The 24,243-nt window shown below is 38.0% G+C and overlaps 1 protein-coding gene across 10 annotated transcripts in view; it reads left to right on the plus strand.

Annotated features, from left to right (window-relative positions):
* Nucleotides 1–24,243, plus strand: part of TCF12 (transcription factor 12) — a 163,431-nt gene that overhangs the window by 43,233 nt on the left and 95,955 nt on the right. For all 10 annotated transcript variants that reach the window (XM_018069793.2, XM_029958706.1, XM_029958709.1 and 7 more), the window contains 3 exons: nt 200–273; nt 2,149–2,217; nt 12,875–12,977. In XM_018069793.2, the coding sequence (XP_017925282.1) occupies nt 200–273; nt 2,149–2,217; nt 12,875–12,977 (246 nt within the window). The remainder of the gene's footprint in view (nt 1–199; nt 274–2,148; nt 2,218–12,874; nt 12,978–24,243) is intronic.

The raw sequence follows: 24,243 nt of genomic DNA on the forward strand, positions 1-24,243 counted from the left end.
GTTCCTCTGTAGCCAGCTTAATTAACAAGGAAACTGTTCATCTTAAATTTTGTTTTTAGAAATACTGCTTTAAGTATGTGGAAGCAGATGAATTTGCTTTAAGTGCGTGGAAGCAGATGAATGTTCTTTCAGGTTGCATCAGAGAACATTGTTTTGGCTATCACTTCTTATAGGTCTGTATTTTTCTTTTCATTCCTAGGTATGGATGAGCGAACAGGTGCCACATCCTGGGGAACAAGTGGTCAGCCAAGTCCTTCATACGAATCTTCAAGGGTAAGATACCCACATAATAACTCGTAGTAAAAGTTTATGGGAATGTACAGTGTAAATTGGCAGATGATTTGGTAAAGTTTTTGAAGGTTGAACTCCTTTAAATACACAGGTTAGCATCTTCTAGAGACTTTTAATGACTTTGAGCTGCAATAGTGATTCAGATTTCTAAAGCTAAAAAATATATAGGTTAAGAATTCATGAAAATAAACTATATTTAACTGTGCACTTGAATGAATGATGATCATGAAAATGAAGTAGAAGGTCTTGTTCCTCAGGAGAAGATTTATTGGCAAAGTGTAGGGAGCACTTGGCTCTCTGTTAACATTACCCAGCTATATGTGCTGTGTCATGATGTTGAGGAGAGGCTTCTCTTTTAAATACCTTCCTCCTGTTATCATTCCCACTTCATCCATCCTGCTTATTGAGCTGAAGGTTTTTGATAGTATCTAATATCCTAAAATAACATTACCCTTTTAAACCCCAACTCAGTGGTCAAAAGCAAGCTTTCCCCCTAGTAACCCTTTCATCTACTCAATATTCTTTTTATGAATATCTACTCCCTAAAAAGCCAACAAGCTCAGTACCTGAACGAGAAATACTCAGCAGACCTGATGTTCTGATTTCAGTACCTTGGAGCCAGAGCTGTGTTAGCATTTGCACCTTTGTAGCTCTCTCATGCTGTGGAATAAAATGGGTAGACTGCAAAATCTTGTTCAGCTCACTGGATACTGCCTGACTTTGGAAGACAGCAATAGATAAAAAGATTTATCACAAATCCTAATTTTTCTGTTGTTCATTAGTAAAGGAATTATAATAGAAATGTAGAAGTACTTTATGGGTTGAAGAAATATTTCTGTGCAACATGGAAATTAGGCATTCTTTTAAACATCCTGCATAATTTGAGGCATAAAGCTCAGCCTTCAAATGCCTCTTCTACATTTGAAATGGAGTCATATTATGCAGCTTTAAGTAACTCATATTCTCCTTGTACATGTTTGGTGTTTTGACAGTCATTTATGACGTTGCTGATTAATTTTAATCAATCATGAGTTAAGCTGATCCAACTGGAATTTGAGCTTGTAATTCACTGGCTGTGTGGGTATATTAATCACAACTGTTTTGTGTTAGAGGATCAACCAGCTAACGTTCCAATAATGTAAAGTCAGTGAGCCTTGTGTGTTAGCCTTTTTTTTTTATATGAGGCAATAAAGAATAGTAGTCTGGAATGTCATTTAAATGACAACAGTTTACTTTTTGAAGAAAAGTCAATTCCTTTTTTCCAGGAAAACTCTGTTCCTGTGTTCTCCCCAGAAAAGTGAACACTAAAAATATACATTCTCTGTAGATAGAATTGATAAAGATTAAGAGGTACAAATTAACTTGGCCCATGGCTGTGATCTGCAAAAAAAGGAGAACACAGGAATTTCCTTCTGCATTGAATTCACTGGAAAAGCACTGGACTTCATTTACCAATCTAAATCAAACTTACATGCATAAATTTTTCGGTATGATGTATGGTCTTTCATTTTTGGTTTTCTTTCAACTAATGAGGCACATTTTACTGATTCAGAATTTTGAATAACGAGAACTTCTGAGTACTCCTACATGGGCTGCCAGAGCAGATGTCTCTGAGGAAGAGCTAAAATGAGTGTGTGGGTCTGTATTGTAAGAATACAGAGCAGTTTCTCAGGAGGCAGAGCAAAGGATACACAGCCTTTAACATTCTTAGGTTATTCCTTGTGGTGATTAACGTGGAGTTTAAAGAAGTTCTACTTGTCTTACATGTTTGACTTCCTAATCCAGTGCTTTCCCCCATGATTTCAATGTAGAATATTATTCTTGTCCTAATTGTTCCTACTACTTGTCTGTTTACAGGAAAATGGCAGTCTCCATGGAAAAAGCTCAGACCTCTCCACAGACATAGAAAAGTTGAAATCTCAAGAGGTATCACTTATTCTTTTTATATTGTGTGTGATTTTTTTTTATTTTTTTTTTAAATCCGTGCGCAGCCTACTACTGGAGTTTTTCTTTAAAGGTCAAAACATAGTGACAAAATTATTTAAGAATTTAAATTGTTGGTTCAGAATTGTCTGGAATTTCCAAAGGCACAGAAACATAAGCAGTTTTCAGTTGAATAGAGTTGGAATTTGGAGATAGTTTAGTACATAAAGCTAATGGAAGAAGATGGTGGAACACTGGCTAAAGCACATCTTTCTTTCCCAACTCCTGCTGAAGGTCTGTTCAGGTCAGTACAGATGGTTCAATTGTGGCCAGCAATGATGCTTTAGGGAAGAGTGTAAATATAGGGCAAATATTTTGCCACCTTTGCTGTGTACTCTGCTGGCAAAAGCCCAGCTCTTGGGGGCTTAGATTTCCTGGGCAGAGCCAACCTTTGGACGTGGTTCTTACAACTATTGGTGGACTTGCTCTCTGTGACTTGTGAATTTTTCTGACTTTGATTACAGTTTTGGCAAGAATTGCAAGCAGTTTGTGCCAAAAATATTGGTGTTTTTGTCCTGAGTGTGCTGACCAGTGATTTAACTGATTTCCACCGTATTCCTGTGTTCTGAATAGTAACGATTGGTTTTTACTGATGTACTTGGTAATTTTTATTTTTTCCCCCACAAACATCTGTGTTTTACATGCTACTTCTGTGTGGTTCTCAGCCAAACTGAAGAATTGTAATCTATTGGTATTTGCTTGTATAATGACTTCTCCTAACCTGGGGCTAGTTCTGGAATCTTCTGCTTCTTCATTCTCTGAATCTTTCTGCTTCTTCTGTATAACTGCAGCTTTAGGCTGGTTATGGCTGTGTGCACTTGTCAAGATGAGGGTGTACCATAAATTTCTGCCTGACACAATGATACATTCATTTTCTGTTCCTTTCTTACTCCATACTAAGTTGTGCTTACTGTTGATACTGTGATACTGTTTTAAAAAGTGTGTAGAAAAATAAGATTTTCTTTTACATTGTACAGTAGTTACATTGTTATGACACTGAGTTATTTTTTAACATGTTTACTTTGTGTTTATTTGCACCAAATTTTATCTGCTCTTTTATTACCAATTTCATGGAGAACTGGCTTTGCAGCTCTGCAGTAATGTTTAGTTAGGATTATTTAAAACATTTTTTTGCTAACTTTACTATGTCTTTGTTCACCCACTCTTTTTGATTTATTCATGGAATTTTTGAAGAATGTATGGGTATGGGTACAGTTTTTTGGGAAAGTGGGGAAAACATATTGGTAACTTCTTTTCGCTGTGAAAACTAGACATATATTCCTGTGTTTGGGGGGGGTGTTTGTTGTGTATTTTAAACTTTTGATCAGTAATTAATTTGGAAAAGAACCTTCTCTCATATCTGATAGCAATTTATTTTATTTTAAGAGTCTCTGATAATAGTTATTAAAAGCTAAACTATTCTTACTTCAATAGTGTTTTGAAGTGATGCTGAATTCAGGCTAGAAACCCTTAGATAGGAGCCTTGTCTTTTCATGATGTTATTTTCAAATGTTAAATTCTGTTCTACCACTGCAAGACCAGTGAGTATTTGTGTTTGAATTGGCTGTGATGATCTTAAATTTGTGAAAAGGTACATATTGAGACATTAGTGACTTCTGTGTGCATGATGTCTTCAATAAGCCAAATGTTTTGTTAGAGAAATTAATAATTTTAAGATATATATATTGGGGGGGGGAAAGTAGGAAAGGTTTGTTGTTCATAGGAGTAATTCAGGAATGGTAGTTAGCAAGTCAGGGAGTTCTATTAGTGCCCATGGTCTCCTAAGTCTTGAATGATTGTACTCAAGTCCATGTACAAGTTTGTGTCTCTTGTGGTGCTTGTTTTTCTTCTTAGTCTCCAACCCTGTTTCTGCTTCCATATGTGCAGCAGTGGTGGGTTTTCAGTGCCTGTCTCTGGTTGATGTGTGCAAGTCTCTCCCTTATCTCAGTGATGTAGAGCTGGAGGGATGTTTGCAAGTGTTTGTAATCCCTTGCATTGGAAGGGCAGCTGGCTCTGGGGGTGTGTTGCAGAGAAAGGTAAACCTGCTTTTTGAAAGTCTTGGTCTACTGAGCTCTTTGAAGCAAATTCTGAGGTACTTGACTCAAGTACCACATTTGGTGCACAATAATACATTGCCCTACAGAACTTGAGGATTTTGTCGTCCCGTTGTGAGACGATATCAGAACTTCTGAGCTTTCCTGCTATAGTTGGGAGTTTAAATTATGCTCATCACGTGGCAACAAATTGGTATGATCACCTTTTGGGAATAAGCATTGCATTGTAATGAAGCATTTTTCTCCCATAGTTGTTATTGTGGTGGGGCTCATGATTGCTTTTATGAGGAAAAATGCTCTGCAAGGTTTTCATTCATTGTTTTGACTTTGTTGTAACACGTCTTTGCAATAAAAGGAGCAAGTTAGTTCTTGATCTGCTTAGATTGCTGTCTCCAAATCAAGCATATCTGAAATATTTTTCATAAGACATTTCCTTGCTGGATAACCTTTTTTTTTTTATATACACATGTAATAGTTTTAACTGTTAAAAAATTAGCATAAATTAGCTGAGGTATTTTTCTTCCAAAATCCCAACTGTGGGTGTTTCAAATAACTTCCAGCATGTACATTGCACTAAAAGCTGTGAGTGCACATTCTGACCTGATATAACATAGACTCTAGTTCCAGTACTGAGGATGCAGTTTGTCCTTCTGTTCATTTATGTAACTCTGCTTTGTATCTCAGTACTTGAAGGCAGAGTTGAACTGATCAAGATACCACTGCTCGATTTAGATGGTTTTGTAGCAACAGGTTATTCCCTCTCCTGTATGTAAAATACTCATCCATGGATTAGAACCTGAAATACAATATACCCAAACTACTCCCCCCTCCCCCAAATAGTACTTTTAATTTGCAAAACAGTCAAAAAGTAGTAAGGAGATCGCAGGTTTTGAAATAGTATTTTATACCTCTTAATCTCAGGTACATAACAAGAAAGGAAGCTGTAATATAGCAAAGCACAACAAGAGACACAGAAATGCAGTAAGTGCTAACAAGTCTGTTGTATTTGTATCCTTTTTAACTCCATTGATACTTTTTGCAGAGGAGGGAGGTTGTTTGGTGGTTCTGCTGCTTGTTATTTGCTTTTCCTGAGGTATTCTATAAATTAGCAGATGATTCACTGTGGAATCAAAGCCCAAATTAAATATTCCTTATTCAGTGCACAGGACACTTGCAAATGCAGCATACTTTGTAATCTGATTTATGAGTAGCACTTCTCAAGCAAGTTCTGATTTTTTAAGTTCTGAATGCTTTAGTTAGGTTTTCAAGTATTGCCTTTAAGCATTTATTGTTAGTCTGTTGGCTATACTTGTTTTATTTTCTTTCCTGGTTTTTATCTCAGATAAGAGCTAGAAAAATCTGGTTTCCATCATATGAATTTTTTATGTCAGCTGTATTGGAGAAGTGGATCTTTTGGTTGTGCTTTTTGTTTTTATTGCCACTACCTATCATATTAAAATTAGCATTGGAATCAGTCACAAATTAGTTTTCCAAGTGGCCAGGGAATTGTCCCATTACATATTATGTTGATATTTATCTCACAGGAGTTTAGAGGTGTAATTGGCTATTGGGTTTAGCTGTCTAAAATCAGATTTGTCATTCAGTAAGTTAACTTCCTGGAAATGGATTTAGAGCTGGAGAAAATGGCGATTATTTAAAAATAAATGATGTTCAAAATAAATAAATTTCAAGAATAGATAAACCACGTTTTCCATTGTTCTCATATTCCATTTCTGCACACATAGTTTTCATGTATTTCAACTTGATATGTGAAAAGATAATATTTTTAGAGCTTTGTTACATAACTTACGGTGACACTTGGAGGATACTTCTGAAAGCTCTCTTGACTTTTCCCAGTAACATGGGAAATTTGAGGTAGTGATACCTGCTTTTTTTTACCCCCATGTAGCAACTGAACAAATAACATACAAAGCTGCATTTCTGCCTTTAGGATATTGTAGTAGAGTGTTAACACTTGCTAACAGTGGAAGGGGATCTGAATTAAAGCTGGAAAGTGGAGCTAGAAAGCTCCTTGTTGCTGGTGCAGTTGGGTGATCTCCACCAGCAAACTGCTCTCAGTGCTCTTTTTAATAAGTATTGTACAAGTTTCTTGCACAATCAAGGCAGATGAGGTTGAAGCACTGCCTGTTTTCAGCAGGCAGGGAGATGGAGCCTGTGGAGGGGAGATGGAGCCTGTGGAGGGGAGATGGAGCCTGTGGAGGGGAGATGGAGCCTGTGGAGGGGAGATGGAGCCTGTGGAGGGGAGATGGATGGAGCCTGTGGAGGGGAGATGGAGCCTGTGATGGAGGGGAGATGGAGCCTGTGGAGGGGAGATGGAGCCTGTGGAGGGGAGATGGAGAGGTGTTTGCTTCCTGTCCCATGAACCAGGGCTCAGCTTGGTCTCATAGCTTTTGGATCATGGTAGGCAACTGATAGGAATGGATGAAATGGTGTAAGGAGTGTGGGGAGTGTCCCATCATTATCCATCTGCTCCATGTTTTGGAAAATCATTTTGGGCATTGCTTGGAAGCAATATTGTTCCCACTAATAGTTTGCTATGAGATTGTCAGTGATTTAAATGAAGTTATACCTGTGACAATGTGATGTTCTTTGTGTTCAGTTAAGATCAGTGAATACAGTGCAAGTGATCCTCCAGGCAGAAAGGAAGATTACTCTTCCTTGGATTTATTTTTACCTTACCTTCATTTTTGCAACGTTTTTCCTGACCTGTGTGTTCAGTAGACCCAGACAGGTTTTGGCTCTGTTGTCTTTCCTCTGGGAGCCACTGACAAATACGTGGATTCAGTGGCTAAAATACTCTTTAAAAAACCCCAACACCACCAAACCCCCAGGTTGTTTATTTCCGGAAACCTACGTGATCACATAATCCCTAAGCTTTTAAATTCCCTAGGACACCTTGGCATGGCTGGTTCCCAGAGCCTCTTGTCTAATCTTGAGTCAGTGACTCAGCACAGTGTTCCTGGTGCAGTCAGTCTCTCTGGTCTGTCTGTCTGCCTCTCACTGCCGGTGTCTTGCTTTCTCTCCCCACTTCCCCCACTTCTGGTGATTTTTTCCTGCCTTGTTTGTCTTTAGAATTCTCAGATTAGTTTGGAGAGGCAGATAGTCCAAAACAAAGTGGGTTTCAGCAGTAGATTCACTGTCCTTCATTTACACATTAGTCATTTGGATGACTGTTGTCTGATTCATAAGACCGTCACCAAATTTAGCTTGCAAGGGAACTCAGTATTCCTGAGCATTAAACAATTAATATTTGTTATTTAAAGTCAGCCAAACTATAAAACTCAAGAAATTGAAAGCAGCATTCATTAAATTTAATCCTTTGGTCTGTAGCCATGTCAAACTGTGAAGTCAACCATTCATTTTACTGGAATTTTAATGTCTTAAGTTTAAAGGCAATAATTGAGCTATATTGTAAATTGCTAAAATGCAAATATGTGCTTATTGATCTGGCAGCTTGGTTATAAGCCTTAGATTTTGGTCTGTTCCCAGGGACTTGTGTAGGAGAGGGCTCAGGGATAAGGCAGGATAAACAAATGATCTCTCATTTAGTGGACTTGAGCAAATGAAATGCTGTGGAGTAGTAAACTGTACAGGGAGAGGTTATTCTGTGGACTCAGTAAATGCATAGGAAAATTGTGTGCCCTGTAGTTACAGTGTCTCCATTCTTCAAATTTTACCCTGAAGTGAAAACAGGATGTTGTGCTTATTTAAAAACAAACCCCAAAATCCCATAAATTCAGTTAGGGTCAGGAGTACAGTTTTACTTACAGACAAAATCCAGGTGTGACTTCAGAAAATAATTACTAAGGGCAATAGTTTTATATTTTTGAAGTGGAAGTAAAAAGGAGAAGATGAATCCTACAGAGGACCTGGAACCAGTGCAATGAAAAAGGTAGGGACAGTGAACTGGGGAAGTTTTTGTCTTATTCTTAGGTGAGTTCTGTAATTAACTTTAACCAAAATGACAGAACTTTGATGGTCATTGAAAGACATTAAGTTTTAGGAGGTGAATTGCCACTTTATTTGTAAAATGGGGCATAGACTCACTGTGTCAGGCCTTCTCTTATGGTTTGGATAAACATGCCCAGTAAGGAATGTGTTTCTCTGGGTGATTTGGTTGGGGTTTTTTTCCATTTGGTCTTCTGGACAAAATGGAATAGAATAATACATTCTGCAAGAATTTTCAGGTGTTCTGTATACAGGTATTTATGATTTTGTAAATAGTCTCAGGTTTCTAATTGGTTTGGCTATGTTAGCATGGAAAATCCTGATCAAGCCCAAATCAGTTGGATGCTTGGGGCATCTTACCCAGAAGAGGTAGGAAGAAGAAGTGTTGCAGCTGTAGAGTTTTGTAATTGGTGGACTTAATTTTTTTTGGAATACCAGGAGAACATCACTCTAATCCAATGAAATACCTGAAAAACTACTAAAGTACAGTGTTGAGTTTGCCTTTACTACTCAGTTAGAGCATTCAATGCTGAGAGTGCCTTCACTACTCAGTTAAATTGCAGCACTAATTAGTAGTAGTCTTTCAGCTGGATTTCATGACAGGTATTATTAAGAGACAATAGTTGTTGCTTTTCTTTGTAGACATATCTGACTTGGTCTTTCTGATCACGCACATGCAGTCAGACTGAAATCCAGGGAGAGGCCTGTGCAAAATGAACACTGAAAACATTACAAAACGCTGTGAGGGAACAATTAACCCCAATTACACTTTATTTGGGCTATAACAGTACAGAAAGAGAAGTTTTGTCTTCCTTTGGGAAGGTTAAAGCTTGCTTTTGTAATAGCTATGTAAGAGGTTGGAACAAACAAGATGGTTTTGAGTTTACAGGTATGGCATCTAATCATGTTCAAAATCAGTTTGCTTTCTGTAAACAGAAAAGTGCCCTGAGCTGTCTGCAGTCCCTTCAGAATGGGGTTTAGACCAGAAAATAAATTTGTCCAGTAACTCCTATTTTGCAGACTTCTTGCGAGTTATTTGCTAAACACTCCAGCTGTGCACTCAGATGTGTGCTAATCCATTGGCATGTTTGCTGAGCAGCCACGAGGGCAGAAATGGGGATGTGCACTCAGCATGGAGTGTCTCCTTCCAACCTTTCTGTTAAACTTGCCCTGCAGGGAACAGTAGGTAGAAATGCTCCAAAGAGCTTTGGAAGCCCGCCTGTGGTCCAAGAAATGACATCACCAGCCAGAATATTCACCATGGAATAGCTCTTCCCAAGAGGGAGAGTAACTTTTGGCATGACTGATTAGTTCCTGTTTCTGCTTGGAGCCTGTATCAATCCAGCTTCCATCCAGAGAGCTTCACTAGATTAGTCTTCAAAATTGCTGTGAACTGAGATTTCCTTCCTTTCTCAGAAAGGAAGACTGAAATTTGGCAGTATATATTACTGAGTCTTTCAAACATAGATTTGAAAAGGGGCTCTGATAGAAATTCATATAAACCCCCACCAGCACCTTGTGTTGCTTTTGCCGTGAGCGATGAGTTCAGGTGCCAGCCAAAGGTGTTTTCTCTTTGTTACTCAGTCACACAGGTGACTTTCAAAAAAACACTATCCTGTATTGTTATTGCAGATAGACTTTTTAAGGCTCTCAACCCTGTTCTTCTTTAAACAGTAAACATATATTGTCAATTTGCACTATCATATTTATTAAATACATTTTTATGGCTTTGATTGTATGACTAGAAGCTTCCAGTAGCTTTCCAGAAGCTATTGGAAGCTTCTAAAGTTTTCATCTATGATTGATTACAGCTCTCTCCCAGTAGTAGAACTTTATGCTGTTTATTATGTAGGTTAACAATACAGATGCAAAAGCAAAGATTGGTATCAGGAATGCAATTTTATTTGAAGTACAGCTTAAATATGAAGAATGCTCTGAAATAACTCAGTGTAATTTAAATCACTGTCCTTAGAGCTCTTCTGATTTTCCTTAATTTGCTTTTGTGAAGTGCAGAAGTTGTTTGTTAAATCAAAACTACATGTGTTCATGGTTATTTTGTATTCATTTAGTGTGGGTGAGTTATATGTGGGAATCAGCCCTGGGTTTCTAATCCCAAACAAAACTGCTACTTGAGCTGATAATCCATAACTCAGATTCTGAATAACTGGCATCAGGGGTGGTGGCCAAGGTAAGACCTCTTTGCATTGGTCCACTGTAGATGAAGGCTTGGGCTACAACTTGAACAGGTGTAAATTCTGTAATGGCAAAGAATGAAATGCCTGACACAATTAATTTTGATTATGAATTGCATTAAAGTACAGAAAACACCAATTCTATTTAAAAGGCTTGCATATGCCTCAGTACATTTCCCCCTGTATACGAAATGTTCTGTTTTCAGTGGCTTTGGTGTTGTGAAGGATGACTTGGAGCATTTTCCAGGTAGATTTGTCTAGTGGTGTAGAAATAGAACTTGGATGCTGTGGTAATTGGTGGCAAATGCAGTCTGGGAAACTGAGAGGGTGTATGAAAAGAACATGACGTCAAGTATTCTTTGAAGGAATTTTGATGATAGAGGGGAAAATATTCCTTTCTGTGTAAGCCAAGCACCCAGTTCTCCAGTTCCTGCATTTTGTGGGGGAATATGCAATGATAACATGAGGAGGAGCATTAAGAATCCTGTGCATTTGGTAGGTTGTGTTGCATGATGTGTAACAGTGTATGAAATGAGTCTTACTCCTGTTATATTTTCAGTCGTTTTGTTATTTACTTTGTAAATAAAGATGTCTTGAAGGTTTCAGGTTCTGGGGCTCATCTGGGCACCACTTTCTGAATGTCTGAGATAGGGATCCTCTTTTATCACTGACAGTGTCCTTCACAGTTTTTCTTTTAAGAATAAAATATGACTGAAGTATTGTCTTAGGAAAAAGGTTTTAAAAATCCAACCACAATAACGAGCACACACAGAGACACAAGTAGGAAGGCACCTACTTAGGAACTCTGGTTTTGGTCCTGTATTTGCAAATTTTTCTTCCTTTATTCAGCAGATTTAATTTCTTTCTTGTTTCATTTCAGCATAAAAATAACCCCCATGTGGTGACCTTAGCTAGGAGCCACTCCATTTCCTCGGCAGCTGCTGCTCCATGCTGCTTGTCTGACAGCCGGGGCTAGGTCACAGTTTCCAGAGGACACCCTTGTGGTCATAACCAAGTTGTAAATGTCACTTAAGATTGTTTCTGAACGCCCATCACATGTGTATCGCCGATGCTGGGGTAGATCAAGTCAGCCAGAGCTGCACTGGGGAGTTGGGACTCCCAGCAGCTGAGTGGGAGAGCGGAGCAGCAGCGGGGCTGTGCCACGCGGCCCTGAGCAGCAGGAGCGCCCTGGCAGGTCCTCAGCCCTCAGTGAGCAGCCCTTGGTGGAAGTGACAGTGCCAGCAAAGAGAGGGAGGCCTGTTCCAGCCCCGTCAATGTTGTCTGAGCCTGCGGTCTGAAGAAATGAGAAATGTTCAGTGATTGATGATTTTATAGTCCCAGGGCACTTGGGATGGTTCCTGGTAGCTGGGAACAGTTTTTCCCTCCTCCCTTAATTAGGCCTGAGCTTTAGGTTTCTGAACAAGAAGTGACTGGGTGTGAGTTGTAAGAAAAGGTTTACAAAATGGTTTTCAAAACTTTGGCTACGAAGGAGGTGCAATTTTTGGTTGTGGTACAGAATAAGTGATGTAGTACGCATTTGATAAGTCTGAATGGCAAATACCATTTTCATACCTTTATATGGAAAAGCTGAAGGTGTTTTGAAATGTACTGAAGAGTTTCATGTAATTGGGTTAATGAAATAATATATGCATCCTAGGACTTCTTTGTTTTCCTTCTCCTATACCACTGGTGTAAGCTTTCAATAAGTCAGTGTTTCCTGACTGCATAAGGTCACTCCAGGCCTGTTAAGTTGGCTGTACTAATGCTAAAAAAGTGCAAAAAAGTGTTTAAATTTCAGTGCTTGGTTGCAAATCGGGTGACAAAGTTGTTTATTTAATCACTGTATGGAAGTAAACCCTTTGTCAATGAGCTGTGCTGGTTAGTACTGTGATAGTGTCAAAATGCCTACTAATCTGTAATATTAATAGCAGGCTGCAAGGAGAAAATGGAATTTTTTCTTCCCATTTGTACAAATAGTTTTTTGTTAACATCAGTGACTCTTCCTGGCCTTTTTACTGTGTTTTATTAATGCAAACAGAAACCTTAGGAAAAAAAATCACTTGCAAGTTCTTCAGACTAATTTTACTCTCTGTGGTGAGCGACTTAACACTAAGAGGATTCAAATATCAAAATATCTCCATATTATTCAATTTTTAGAAATATTGTCCACGAGGACACAGCTTATTAAGAAACGATGTGGTTTCTTTTTCATGGCAGAGAAAGTAAAATGTGGGCAGAGAATAATTTCTGTGAGATAGACCTGAAAGCCAACTTTTGTGATTAATGACCAATTGTGACTGCACATTTAATTAGGAAAGTGTCATTACACTCAATTAGCAGGGCTGCCAAATAATCTGTTTAATACTCTGGTCTTTTTTTCTCTAGGGTTTTGCAGACAGTCCTCATTACAGTGATCACTTGAATGACAGTCGATTAGGGCCTCATGAAGGATTGTCCCCGACACCTTTCATGAACTCAAATCTGATGGGTAAGTAGGTAATTCTTTACGAGTATCCCCTCAAAGCCTCTTTGGTCAGAAAGAGACATTTTTCATTCCCTTGTCTAGGCCTGACATGTCAAGCATCTGGAAGTTGCTCTGTTTCTCATAGCAACACTGACTTCCCTATTCAAATCTTTTTGTGTTGGGTGAATTCCTCATAAAGGCCATTGTCCAGGACTTGTTAGAAGAAGGAACTATCTAGATTTTCCTCAAGTTGATCTAGAAAGCTGATATATTTTTGATTTGATGTAAATTCTAAATTACTTTAAGGCTTAATTTTGAAATTACTAAATTACTTTTGTTGAAAAGACATTTATATCACTTTTTAATTTGTGCAGTTAAAAAAAAACTTTTTTCTAACACTCAATTCCTGAACTACCTACCAATTTACTTCAGGCTTTTCTTCAGTTAATGCTTTGAGGGCTTGCTTCTTATATTTAATTTTTTAATTTCTTTGATATTTGTTGTATTAGAAACTCTGTCACTTCTAAGGAATAGATGGAAACTCCTGCTTTGCTAGGCAAATGTTACTGCTTTTAGGGCTGTGAGTGTTTAACATTTTTTTTAATTTGAAACTGGAAAAGCAAGCAAACTGTGTATTATATTGTGGCCTTAGCTATTGAAAGCTTTTTCTTCATTGCCTGCACTTGTGTTACCTGAAAAATGTTAATGTATTGATGGAGTTGTTTGAAAATCTCCTTTTCCCTGTTCCAGTTTGGAGCATAAAAACGTTGTTTTCAAAATATTTATTGTTTGGCAATATGTAGTCTGCAGACTTTTTTTATATGTTAAATATAAGGATGACTCTGAATATTTGTTCTGAATTTGTCCATTTCACACTGTTTCACTTCTATATTCTGCATCTTGTAGACATGACCTATTTTGTGATGTCAGTATTGTCCTTTAAAGACATAGCCATGGTAATCTAAGTGGATTACCTAAATCCAAATCCTGGTGGTCTGCAATTTCTTTTGGAAATCTTTCTACTTTGCTCAGTCTTTGTTTACTACTTTAATTTTCTCTGAAACGAAGGCAGACTAAGCAGAGCCATTGCTGAGTTGAAACTTTCATATATGAAGCTGAAAACGTGATTTTAAAATGCCCACCTCTGTAGGCTTTGATTAGAGAGAGTACAATTGGTCAGTGACACTTCTAGCTGAAGACAGTAAAGTTCAAAGGTAGTAGTTATTTTGATAAAGCAGACTAGAGCTTCTCCCAGTACTCCCTCAAATATATTGTTTTTCAAATACAGGAAACCAAAAAGATAAGTTACTTCAGTTGCTTCTCCAGTATTTTGATCAGTAGCACGTATGGAATGTCTCCAGGCTTTGTGGCTGATACTGATTTTATTTTACAAAAATACATAGTGAAGTTTGATTTTATTTTTAATTTGTTACCAAAGGCAAACTGTTTGCTCATGTTTTAATTTGTATTAAACAATATTGCCTTCAAACATATGAAGAAAATAACTGGTGCAACTATATCTTCTTAGTTTTTCAGTTTTATTGAAGAGATGATTCTATTAGACATAATAGAATTAAATCATTAATACAGATTTGAGAAGAAGCCTCCATTTAGATGGTTTTGTAGAGAGGATTAACAAATTGTAAGATATGTATATGTCAGTCACCCAAAGCAGCTGAGAACTGAAAGAGTTTTGTAAAGCTTTATGACTAAGAGTTCTTAGGGATTTTATTTTCTTGGAGCAAAAGTATTTAGTTTCCTTCTATATGCAGCAAAGAATTATAGAAGGCTTTCAGTATATATCTCTAAGATATTTACACATCAAAACCCTAAATGTACTTTTAAAAGTATTCCACCTGTGGTTTTTGGCTTGTCATAACAAAAAAAAAATGTTCATTTTACTGATGTTACAGTATAGGATGCAGCTTTGTATATCATACTTGCACATCAGTAATTTTTGCAGTTTATCTTAATTGATGCTGAAGGTTTGGAGAGAGGAATGATAAAAACTATATGAAAACATAGAGTACTAGTTCCCTAAACAGTACTTCTGTCTGTATTTATAGTTTTTTGTCTATTATTGAAAAGAAAAATTATATTTCTTTAAATTTTTCTTAAAAAAGAGTTATACAGTTTTTTTAATATCGAACTGTGGACATGTTCCCATGTACAGAATGAAAATGTCCATTTTATTAGCTAACGTGCAGAGATGATATTTAAGGCATTCATTGGTTATTCTCTGATCTTTGGATGTTAAAAGGAGATGGAGGTGAAGAACATGAACTTGATGGGCTTATGGGTAAGGCAGTGATTTACCCTGTGGGGTTCCACAATGAATATCTAAGAAACACATCCCTTCTCAACATTTACATCTCTGAAATAGTTAAAAACTATTAAAAAAAAAAAAGGGAAAAGAGCAACAACATATTTCACCATTGCTGTCAACACTTAAGAGCACCATTAAAAGGAAGAATTGTGTGTCAAGGGGATGTTGTTATTTTGTGTATTATGCTCAGCCATAAGCATATTTGCCTGAAGAGATAGCGGATTATAAAGTGCCACTGTCTTTCATGATGGAGCTCTCAAACATTTTAATGATCTTGTACATTGCAAAAGAGAGAAATTTTGTCTAACAAGAGTTGATAATGATTCAATAATGAACAATTTACCACAGAAAGATGCATTTCCATATTCATTTAGATATTTTTTGAAGTGTTTTGCAGAGGAAGTAAAGCTATTATGTTGGATTGGTTAGTGTTCTTCACTAATGAATTCCAGAATTATCCTGTTGATTTGGTAGTATAAAAAAAGAAGGGACGTTACTTATATTTTAAGTAAAACCACAGAATCCTCTTGGGACCAGCATAGTCTGTTGGTATCCATAGAGATATGAAGAAAATCAGGCTAAGATATATTGGTGGTATTGTAGCTCCATTTAGACTTGATAATCTTTGCTTATTCAACACTTCTGCTTTAATTACATTCTAGAAAACTATTCACAAGGATATGAGATTCTTTTCTCTGTAATTATGCTGCCTTTTAGTACTCTGCACTTGCAAGGAGAGGTCAGTTTTTGCTAGGACCCTTCAAGCATGTGGTATTGTATCTTCTGTTGCACTGCTCCCTGCACTTTATTCTACTGAGCTTTTTTACTTCTACTTACCAGGAAGAAAGCAAGCAGATTATTCTTGAATATGACTTAAAGAGGTTTTTGTTGGTCTGTCTTGAAAATCTGAAGTGGGTGAATTACTTTCTTTTGTGTGTCTGTCTTTCCACAAGAGGTAGAAAGGATAAAGGCAAAACTTTTGTGCTCCATGTTCATCATCTGTGTACTACACAGTTCCTCAAGGTTGTACATGATAAAAAGTCATTAAAAAGTTTCCTCCACAGTGAGTGAAAAGATAGTGGTTGAATATAAGTTTGCCATGTTGAAATCAGCCTCTCAAAGTAGAAAGAGAGATCACTCTTCCAAGTTTTCTTTCAGGTATACCTCCTTGTTTTCTCATTATTTCTTTAACTAATCTCTTTAGAGTTGGGTTGAATTTTAGAGCTCTGGGTGTTTCTGAGCCACAGGCTTGTCAACGAAATTGGAAACTCTGATTGTATGGAAATGGAAGATTTTAGGTCATTTGCATTTTCCCAACCTCACTTGCCCACTGACTTGTAGATCAGTGCAGGGTTGGAGTTACCAGTTGGTTTCATACACTCACCTCTCAGTATCCTGGCGAGGTGGTGACTTTGCTCCTCTTCCTAACAAACTTCTTCTTTATGCCAGGGAATGCCATGATACTTTCTTAGGGCCAGCATTAAGAGAAAGGAGGCACTGACCTTGCAGGGAAGTCAAGACACGTCAGTTGGTATTTACAAGGCGGGGAGTAGAAGCTTGTTGAAATAATTAGAGCTATAAATTAGTCAGATTGTTAATAAAAATATAGCCTCTTTTACTCTGATTGTAATGTGAATATAAAGGGTAAGCCTGATTCTTCCCCTGGTTGAAACAAATAGGTGAAAGAAGCAGAGGTAGTACTGTCAAATGTAAGCAGAGCAATGCATGTTGGGCTTTATTTTATCTTCTCTGTCTTGTACCAGGGTAGCAGGGGGTTAATGGGTATGTGCTGGCCATGGGGAGTGAAGGTGGCAGGAGCAAAGAGGTGCTTGAGGGGTTGAAGCCAAATTTTAAGACTTTTCAAAGCTGGTCTTATGAGTTACTGTGAAACTAAAGATGCAGTTTGTATATTAATCATACAAATTCGAGATCAATATCTGGATTGGGATGCCTTCTGCTTTGAGAGTTACTGTTCATTTCAGTGACTCAATTGTGCAGGTTTCTAGGAATGGCTGTGCTTCTACCAGTGCATCTTTCCAACTGGTGAAATTAGTCTTAATTTTTATTGTAGAATCTATTATTTGACTCGTAATTTCAGCACTGCAGTTGGCTTGGATAGAGTAGGAGGTATTTTCATTGATGAACGTTAGAGGGGCCTTTTGGAAGCAACATGGTAAAGAGCTGAAGCCTCTGCAAGCTTTCCAGTACTGACACAGTTCTTGAACAGGTGACATAAGCCTTTTTTAAACCTTAATTTGGGAAAGGTTATTCTCAGTAGAAGGAGAGGCTTTTGAACTTTAAAATACACTTAAAAGAAGGCATGCATCTGAATTGTTACCCAGTTAAGAATCTAACTAATCTTCAGGGAAATTGCTGGATTTCTTCCTCAGTAGCTCTTCAGTAAAGGAATTTTGGACTTGGAGAGATAGAAGTTGTTATCAAATGACTTTATAATGGTGAAGGCAGTAGTAGGAAACCAGCAAGGACAAACAGTAAAGGGTAAAAGAATGATACCATTATAGTTTTTGTCAGGAATCCTATTTTAATTACCTTTTAGGAAGGGAGAGGGCAGATGCAAATAGGGAGTTGGCAGACCCTCTATTTGTCCAAAATAATAGTTAGATTTCCTTGAATTGCTTTGTGTTGTCATTAATATTTTAACACATGAAAAAAAATAGGCATCACAATGGAAATTATCTCCAGAGATATGACTAATAGCAAGATTGATCTGAAATAATTCCTGTGCAGTTACATTGTTATTAACTTGGAGAATGGTGGGGACAGAGTATTTTGTATCCTTCAGAGAATTCATTAGGAAGAAAGAGGAAAATGATAAAGGAAGACAATGACAAAACAGTGGCACAGCAAAGATTATGACAAGTGCTTCAGTCCATCTCATGTTATAGGACAGTAAGTAAAAAGAAAATAGTAAAAGGATAGCTAATAAGCTTCACATCATACATAGTTATCTGCCAGATATTACTGTGGGCTAAGAGTTCAGAAAAACTTTCCCTAGAAAAAACCCTGTAAGTGTAAGGTCATCCAGTTCCAATAAATACTTAGGGGTAGTGGTATTGAGTCCACCACATGCCATAAACTTCCCATGCTGGAAAAGTTCCTTAACGTTCCCTTTACAGTAATTGGATCATGCAGTTTCACAGCATTATGTTTATATTTCATCGAATCATTTATTGTTTTGGCTGTTAAAGCTAAAAATATCAAGATGCTGGCTCACCTGTGTTTTATACACCGTGGCTACTTTTCCCAAAGTAATGCCATTGCTTTGTTTCCCAAAGTAATGCCAGTAATGCTTCATGTCTTGTTGCTGCAGATAGGCTTATGTTTTTTTAAAAATTAGTTTTTTCCAAATCATTGCATATAGTGCATCTGGCAAATGGAAGATTTACATTTAAACTCCCTTCTAAGATTGTTTCTTTTTCTTTTGGGGCATGTCACTGTGCTTAATTGATGCTGGGTTTTATGATATTATAGATTGGCTAAAAGCCTAATGTGAATTTTGGGGTTTATAATGAAAATTTCAAACCCAGAGTAATGTTTTAAGTTAAATTTCAATTATTTCTTCGTCTCTCCCAGATAATTTGTTTGAACCATTTGGTTCACGTATGAATACAAAAAAACCTCCATCAATAAATGGAGGTTCCTGTTTGTTTGTTTCTTTTGAATGCCAGCAATCCTTTTGTTCCGGGCTGTTTGTGCACCTGGCTGTGTCCCAGCTCTGGGGTGGTGTGTTGGGCAGGCAGGCTCTGGGATGTGACGTGCTGGTTACTGCCAGCTCAGAGCTGCTGCTCTGCAGGCTGGAGCTTTCTAGACTTGCAGTGTTTTGTATCTGTTCATACAGTTTCAGATTTATCTTTTTTTTTTTTTCCCCAGGTATTACATTAAATAAATTCCACTCACACCAAAGAATTGCTCTCATCTGCTCTTAATTTTCCTTTTGTGAAAGCTAATGGGTTTCTGGGAAATTAAATTACACAGTCATTTAGTGAAAGTGCTAAGTGCAGGGCATTTTTACCCTTGGGTTTTTGCTCACAAGAGTACGTGTTAAGCTTAGTTTTCCCTTCTGTTTACAGTAATATTTCAATCAAATAGCTTTGCTAACATTTCTTTAAATACAGTAATACCTGGAGGCTTCCTCGGAATGCAGCTCGTGTGCTCGGTAAGGCTGTGCTGGAGCAGGTGTCGGCTTGTGCTCTGTGCCCCCGGAGACTCTGCTCTCTCTCCCAGTCAGCAGCTGTGGCAGAGGGGCCCTGGCCGTGCTCCTCAGGTGGTGCTCAGGTGTGGGGCTGCCAGGTAGGAGCGTGGGCTCAGCTGCCCTCCCTCTGCCGGGCAGCTCCCGGCCGGGAAGGTGAGCGGGGGGAGCAGGTGCAGAGCACTCGGCCCCCCCTCCCTGCCCGGGAGCCGCTCCCTGCAGGAGCTGCCAGAGCTGCCGGAGCATTGAGGCACTTTATCCTCAGCATTGCAGGGAGAGCTGGGCGACTTTAGAAGGTTTTTATATCTCTGACTCTGTGTTGGAGTTGTTTGCAGGCTTAGTCTGCAGCGCTGTGGTTCAAGGGAGAGACCAGAAAGGTTTTCTTTCTGACAAGTAATAAATTTGTTCTTGAAAACCTGTCAGCTGTATGATTTGACATCACACTAGGAAGAGCTGATGATTCCTTTTTGCTGGATGCTGCCCATGCCACAGGTTCCTTCACAGCCCCCCGTGTGTCCCACGAGCAGAACCCGCGGTTCTGGTGGCCCGTGGACAGTAGTGGTGCTTGCACTGGGCATTAACGGGAGAGAAATGGGACCTGGTGCTAATTGTGTTGGAGGAAGATGAAATGTTGCCTTCTTCAAAATGGTCTCAGACTTGAACTCAGAATTTTTGTCATACTAAGTACTTTTGAATTGCCAGTCTGGGAATTTAAATATGCAAGTCTGTGGCTTTTACGTTTTGAAATATTTTAGTTCTGATAAAATTTGTTCTGCCAAGCTTGGTTTTTAGTTAATGCAGTCTGATACATTTGAGTGTTGATTTATTCACAGTGTACTCTGCCTCTGAAAAGGGGAATAAATAGTAATCTGATGAAATTTTTAAGTCTTGCATTTCCTCTTTGTTATAACATGTCAGTTTAGCTGCTGCAGGGTATGTTTATCTGTTACAAGGCTCATCAGTGCATGAAATGCTGAAAGGGCATATTTCTCTCCTGTGGTTCCTGCCATCCCTGGGCACTTGTAGATGTGTTCCAGTGGATGGGATCAGCTGGGTGAAGCTGTAGGATTTTAAATTTGAGTCTGTCTGAAGGCGCCAAGCTCCCTTCTAGGGAGGAGGGGGTGATTCTTTCCCATACTGGTGATGTAATTTCCCCATGAGGCAGTTGCTTAGGGATCTACATAATAACTATTATCCTGTTCAAATAGGAGACTGTAGAAAGCTCACTGGTGATTAAAAGATAATTTTGTAATTTTTCATGGCTTGTCTTTGTTTTGTAATAAAGATGTTTGCTTATCGCCAGGTGCATAAAAATCATTTACTTAATCTCTATTTCATTCCATTAATTTTTTTTCATTCTTGCATGCATTGTAGCTGTAGCCTGTGAGTTGCTAGCAGTCCAGTTTTTAATAAATGCAGCAGTCTGTGTCCAGTGATTAAATTCTGAACTGATCAACCAAAATGTTCTAACTAGGCTGCTCCTGCCAAAACAAGTGGCTTTTGTGATTTGGGGCATTATAGCATTTGCATTAATATGATTTGAAGTTGTTAATAGTTTTCTTTAGAGGCTGGGGTTTAGTGAGTCAAATATTTGTTACTGCTGGAAACCTGACTTTGTTTAGATACACAGACAACTCAGAGAGGAAAACAAACCCGATGAAAATAAAAGATGTAATTCTATTTTTGAGGTGCATGAAGGTGTTGGACCTCTAATAGTATTGTTTCTGTGAGTTGCCTGAGCAGCCACTGCATTTTCCCTAGAGCTATAACCTGCTGTAAGTGTGCAATTCTTCAGCTCTATAATAGATGGATGAAACAAGTATTACCAAAAGAAAACAGGTTTTTTTTAAATTTTGACATTGGCACTTTCACATCAATTTAATATTGCACCCAAGTTTTGTTTCTGAAAAATGGGTCCAAGATTTTCACGTAACAGAAACGCACAGAAAACCAGAGAAAGAGCAACTCGTTGTGTGAAGTGATGGTAATATCTCATTTTCTGAGCAAGGTTTTCTTGGTTGCTGGCTTTTGAAGCTCGTTGTGGAGGCTGCCAGCACTGTGGCTCTCAGGTGTGCAACTTCTCTGCCTCCAACATGAACACGTATCGGGAAGTCAGATGAAAATTGTGGAGTTCTTTCGTTGGCATCCAGCTGGAGGGGCACTTTGAGAAATAGAAACCCTGTTATCCATAAGTGTGGAAGCTTTGCCAGGATGGCACTTGGTGGAGGGAGGGTGCTGCTTGGTTGGGGCTTTTTTGGAAGGTGCTCACAGGGGTCCTCCCCATCTGAAGATGAAATAGGAGAGAGAATCGATGCATAATTTTACATGGCTATGTGTTAAATGCAGGATTAAAGGAACTGACAGTATTTGGGTTTACTGATTCCTTTAAAGAAAGCAGGAACCTTAAATTCAGTGATGAAATAAAAAAGGTTCATTGAAACGAGAATGGGAAAGAAACACAGTGGTTACTATTGAGATGAATTGAGACTGATTTTACAGTTTCTCCTAAATCTGACAAGGGCTGGCCAGGAGCCTTAAAGGTAGTTGGGAACCAAACACAATAAAATATCTGTAAATGTAAAATGTGTAAATTCAAATTGGAATTGTACAGACTGTGTGCAAAGCTTGAACTATTGTCACAATAACTGCAATGAAATTTTAATTTACTTTCCAGTGTAACAGGGACCTCTAAAACAAGCTTGGAATTTCAGACACATGCAGTACAAATAAGGCATCTTGCAATGTCTTCTTACACAATGGGACATAGAAAGCAGAAATCTTGAGAGTAATGTGTGACTTGTTAACAGTCTTGTAAGCTTCGAGGCTGATCCCTGGGGTCTGCATTGAATACCTAAGTGCATGACTGTATCATAAATAAATTTGTATCATGGTTAAAAAATGTTCTGCAGTGATAGAAAGAGTGTACTTGTACAGTCTTTATCAGGATACTGCAATTTTAAGTCTTTCCTCTGTGGTAGGAGAAAAGAGAAGTTTGCCTTACTATTTTGACTTGATAAATAACACTTCTGTTTCTGACTGAATTCCTTTCCTGTTACATCATTTATTTATTTCACATATCGCTGGTCCATTACAAGCTGTCACCTCAGATTTCATTTATTTGTATATTTATTTGGAGCCTTGATGTACTTCCCAGCCTAAACTACAGGCTGATTGACCTGCTTGAATCAAGATTTACAAAAATAAATTCCTTACAGAACCACATTTCTTAAATAATGCCTTACCTGTCTTAAAAGTTGCATTGCATTATGAAATATTGTAGAGAATCTTCTGCTCCACTTGAAAGGAGTTTGCAGAAGCTCTTATGTATGTTATAGTATAGAAAGCATTTAGCACACCTTGATATTCTACCTATCAGTCAGAAAAAAAGAAATTCCTCTCCCCATTTGTAAGTTCTTTTTTCTTTAATTTTAGAGGAGCTTTTGTTTCCTTATGGATGTGCTGCATTATCATACAGCTTCAAGTTTGAAAGATACTGAAATTGGTACAGATATGCAAGATCAGAAACTGAGCTCTTGCTTATTTTTCAGGATAGAGTTTTTACTTTATACTTGGAGAAATGTCATCCTTTCACTTGGCATGAATTAGATCTTTCTTCTCAGTGATAGGTGAGGTGATATTTTTTCCAGCACTGCTGTGTTCTCTGGTCAAAGATCGGGTTTTATATTTTACCATCGCGGAGGCAATTTTTCTTTGCATCTTCTGGGATTGATATTTTTAAGCTTAAGATAAATGTCACTAGCATTACTATAGTTTCAAAATTGTTTTATAAATAACAAAGCTGAGAAATCCACACGCCTTTTTTGTGTGTGTGTGTGTGTGTCTGAATCTATCACTTTTGTAGGTACTTTGCAGGGCTGAGCTGTGGGAGCACAACCCCAAGTCACTGGTTCGTGCAATGCTCTGTTTGCCTTGCACTGCCACGTTGTTCTTGCCCAACATCCTGGGGGCTTGAGGGTTATTTTGTTTTGTTTGATCACAGAGTGGTGGGAGGAGGAGCAATCATTGCCTCGTCTTTCTGGTGCTCGGCTGCGTTTTTAAAATTTTTTTTGTTCACTGCTTTTATTCATCAATGACAATTTATAAACAGTGCATGTTTCGCAATGATTTCAGCCTTGAGTGCCAAACAACTGTATGATTTTGTTCCTTTGTTTGACAGCTATCTGGCACTAAGCCCTGTGCACACTTGTAATGAATAGTTTTGTCCAGTATACATGCATGTTCTTTATTTCAGTGTATTTTTGCTATTACATTAGAAATGTATCTTTCTAGAAATGTGATTCAAAAGGTACACGGTAAAAAAAAAAAAACAAACAAACCACCTTTGTAAATCTGATAAAGGAATTGAGTATATACCTATTCCTTCCTTATTTTGGAGTTGGTGGGTGGGAGGGTGAAGGAGGAGAGGCCAGAAGAAAAATACTGCTGGGTTTAGTTAGTTCAGTGACACAGTTGCAAAGTATGAAAAGGAATATAGTTTGTTGGCAGGAGGAAAAAGCCCATGTGTTTCTCCAGTTGGTAACCATTTTATCTAGGATAGTTCGTGTATGTACACACAATAAACAGGGGGCTTTCAGCAATGTATTTAGAACAGAGTAAAACAAAACGATAATTTTTTTTCAATATTGAAATTTTTCCGTGTTGATTTATCCATTTTACCTACATACAAGAAAATTTGGAGCACAAATGTCTTGAACTTGAGATACTGGGTTTAGTTGGCTCGGTTGACGCTCTGC

Source organism: Manacus vitellinus, unplaced genomic scaffold (genome assembly GCF_001715985.3).
Source record: "Manacus vitellinus isolate BGI_N305 unplaced genomic scaffold, ASM171598v3 scaffold_16_pilon, whole genome shotgun sequence".
In the NCBI taxonomy this organism is placed as follows: domain Eukaryota; kingdom Metazoa; phylum Chordata; class Aves; order Passeriformes; family Pipridae; genus Manacus; species Manacus vitellinus.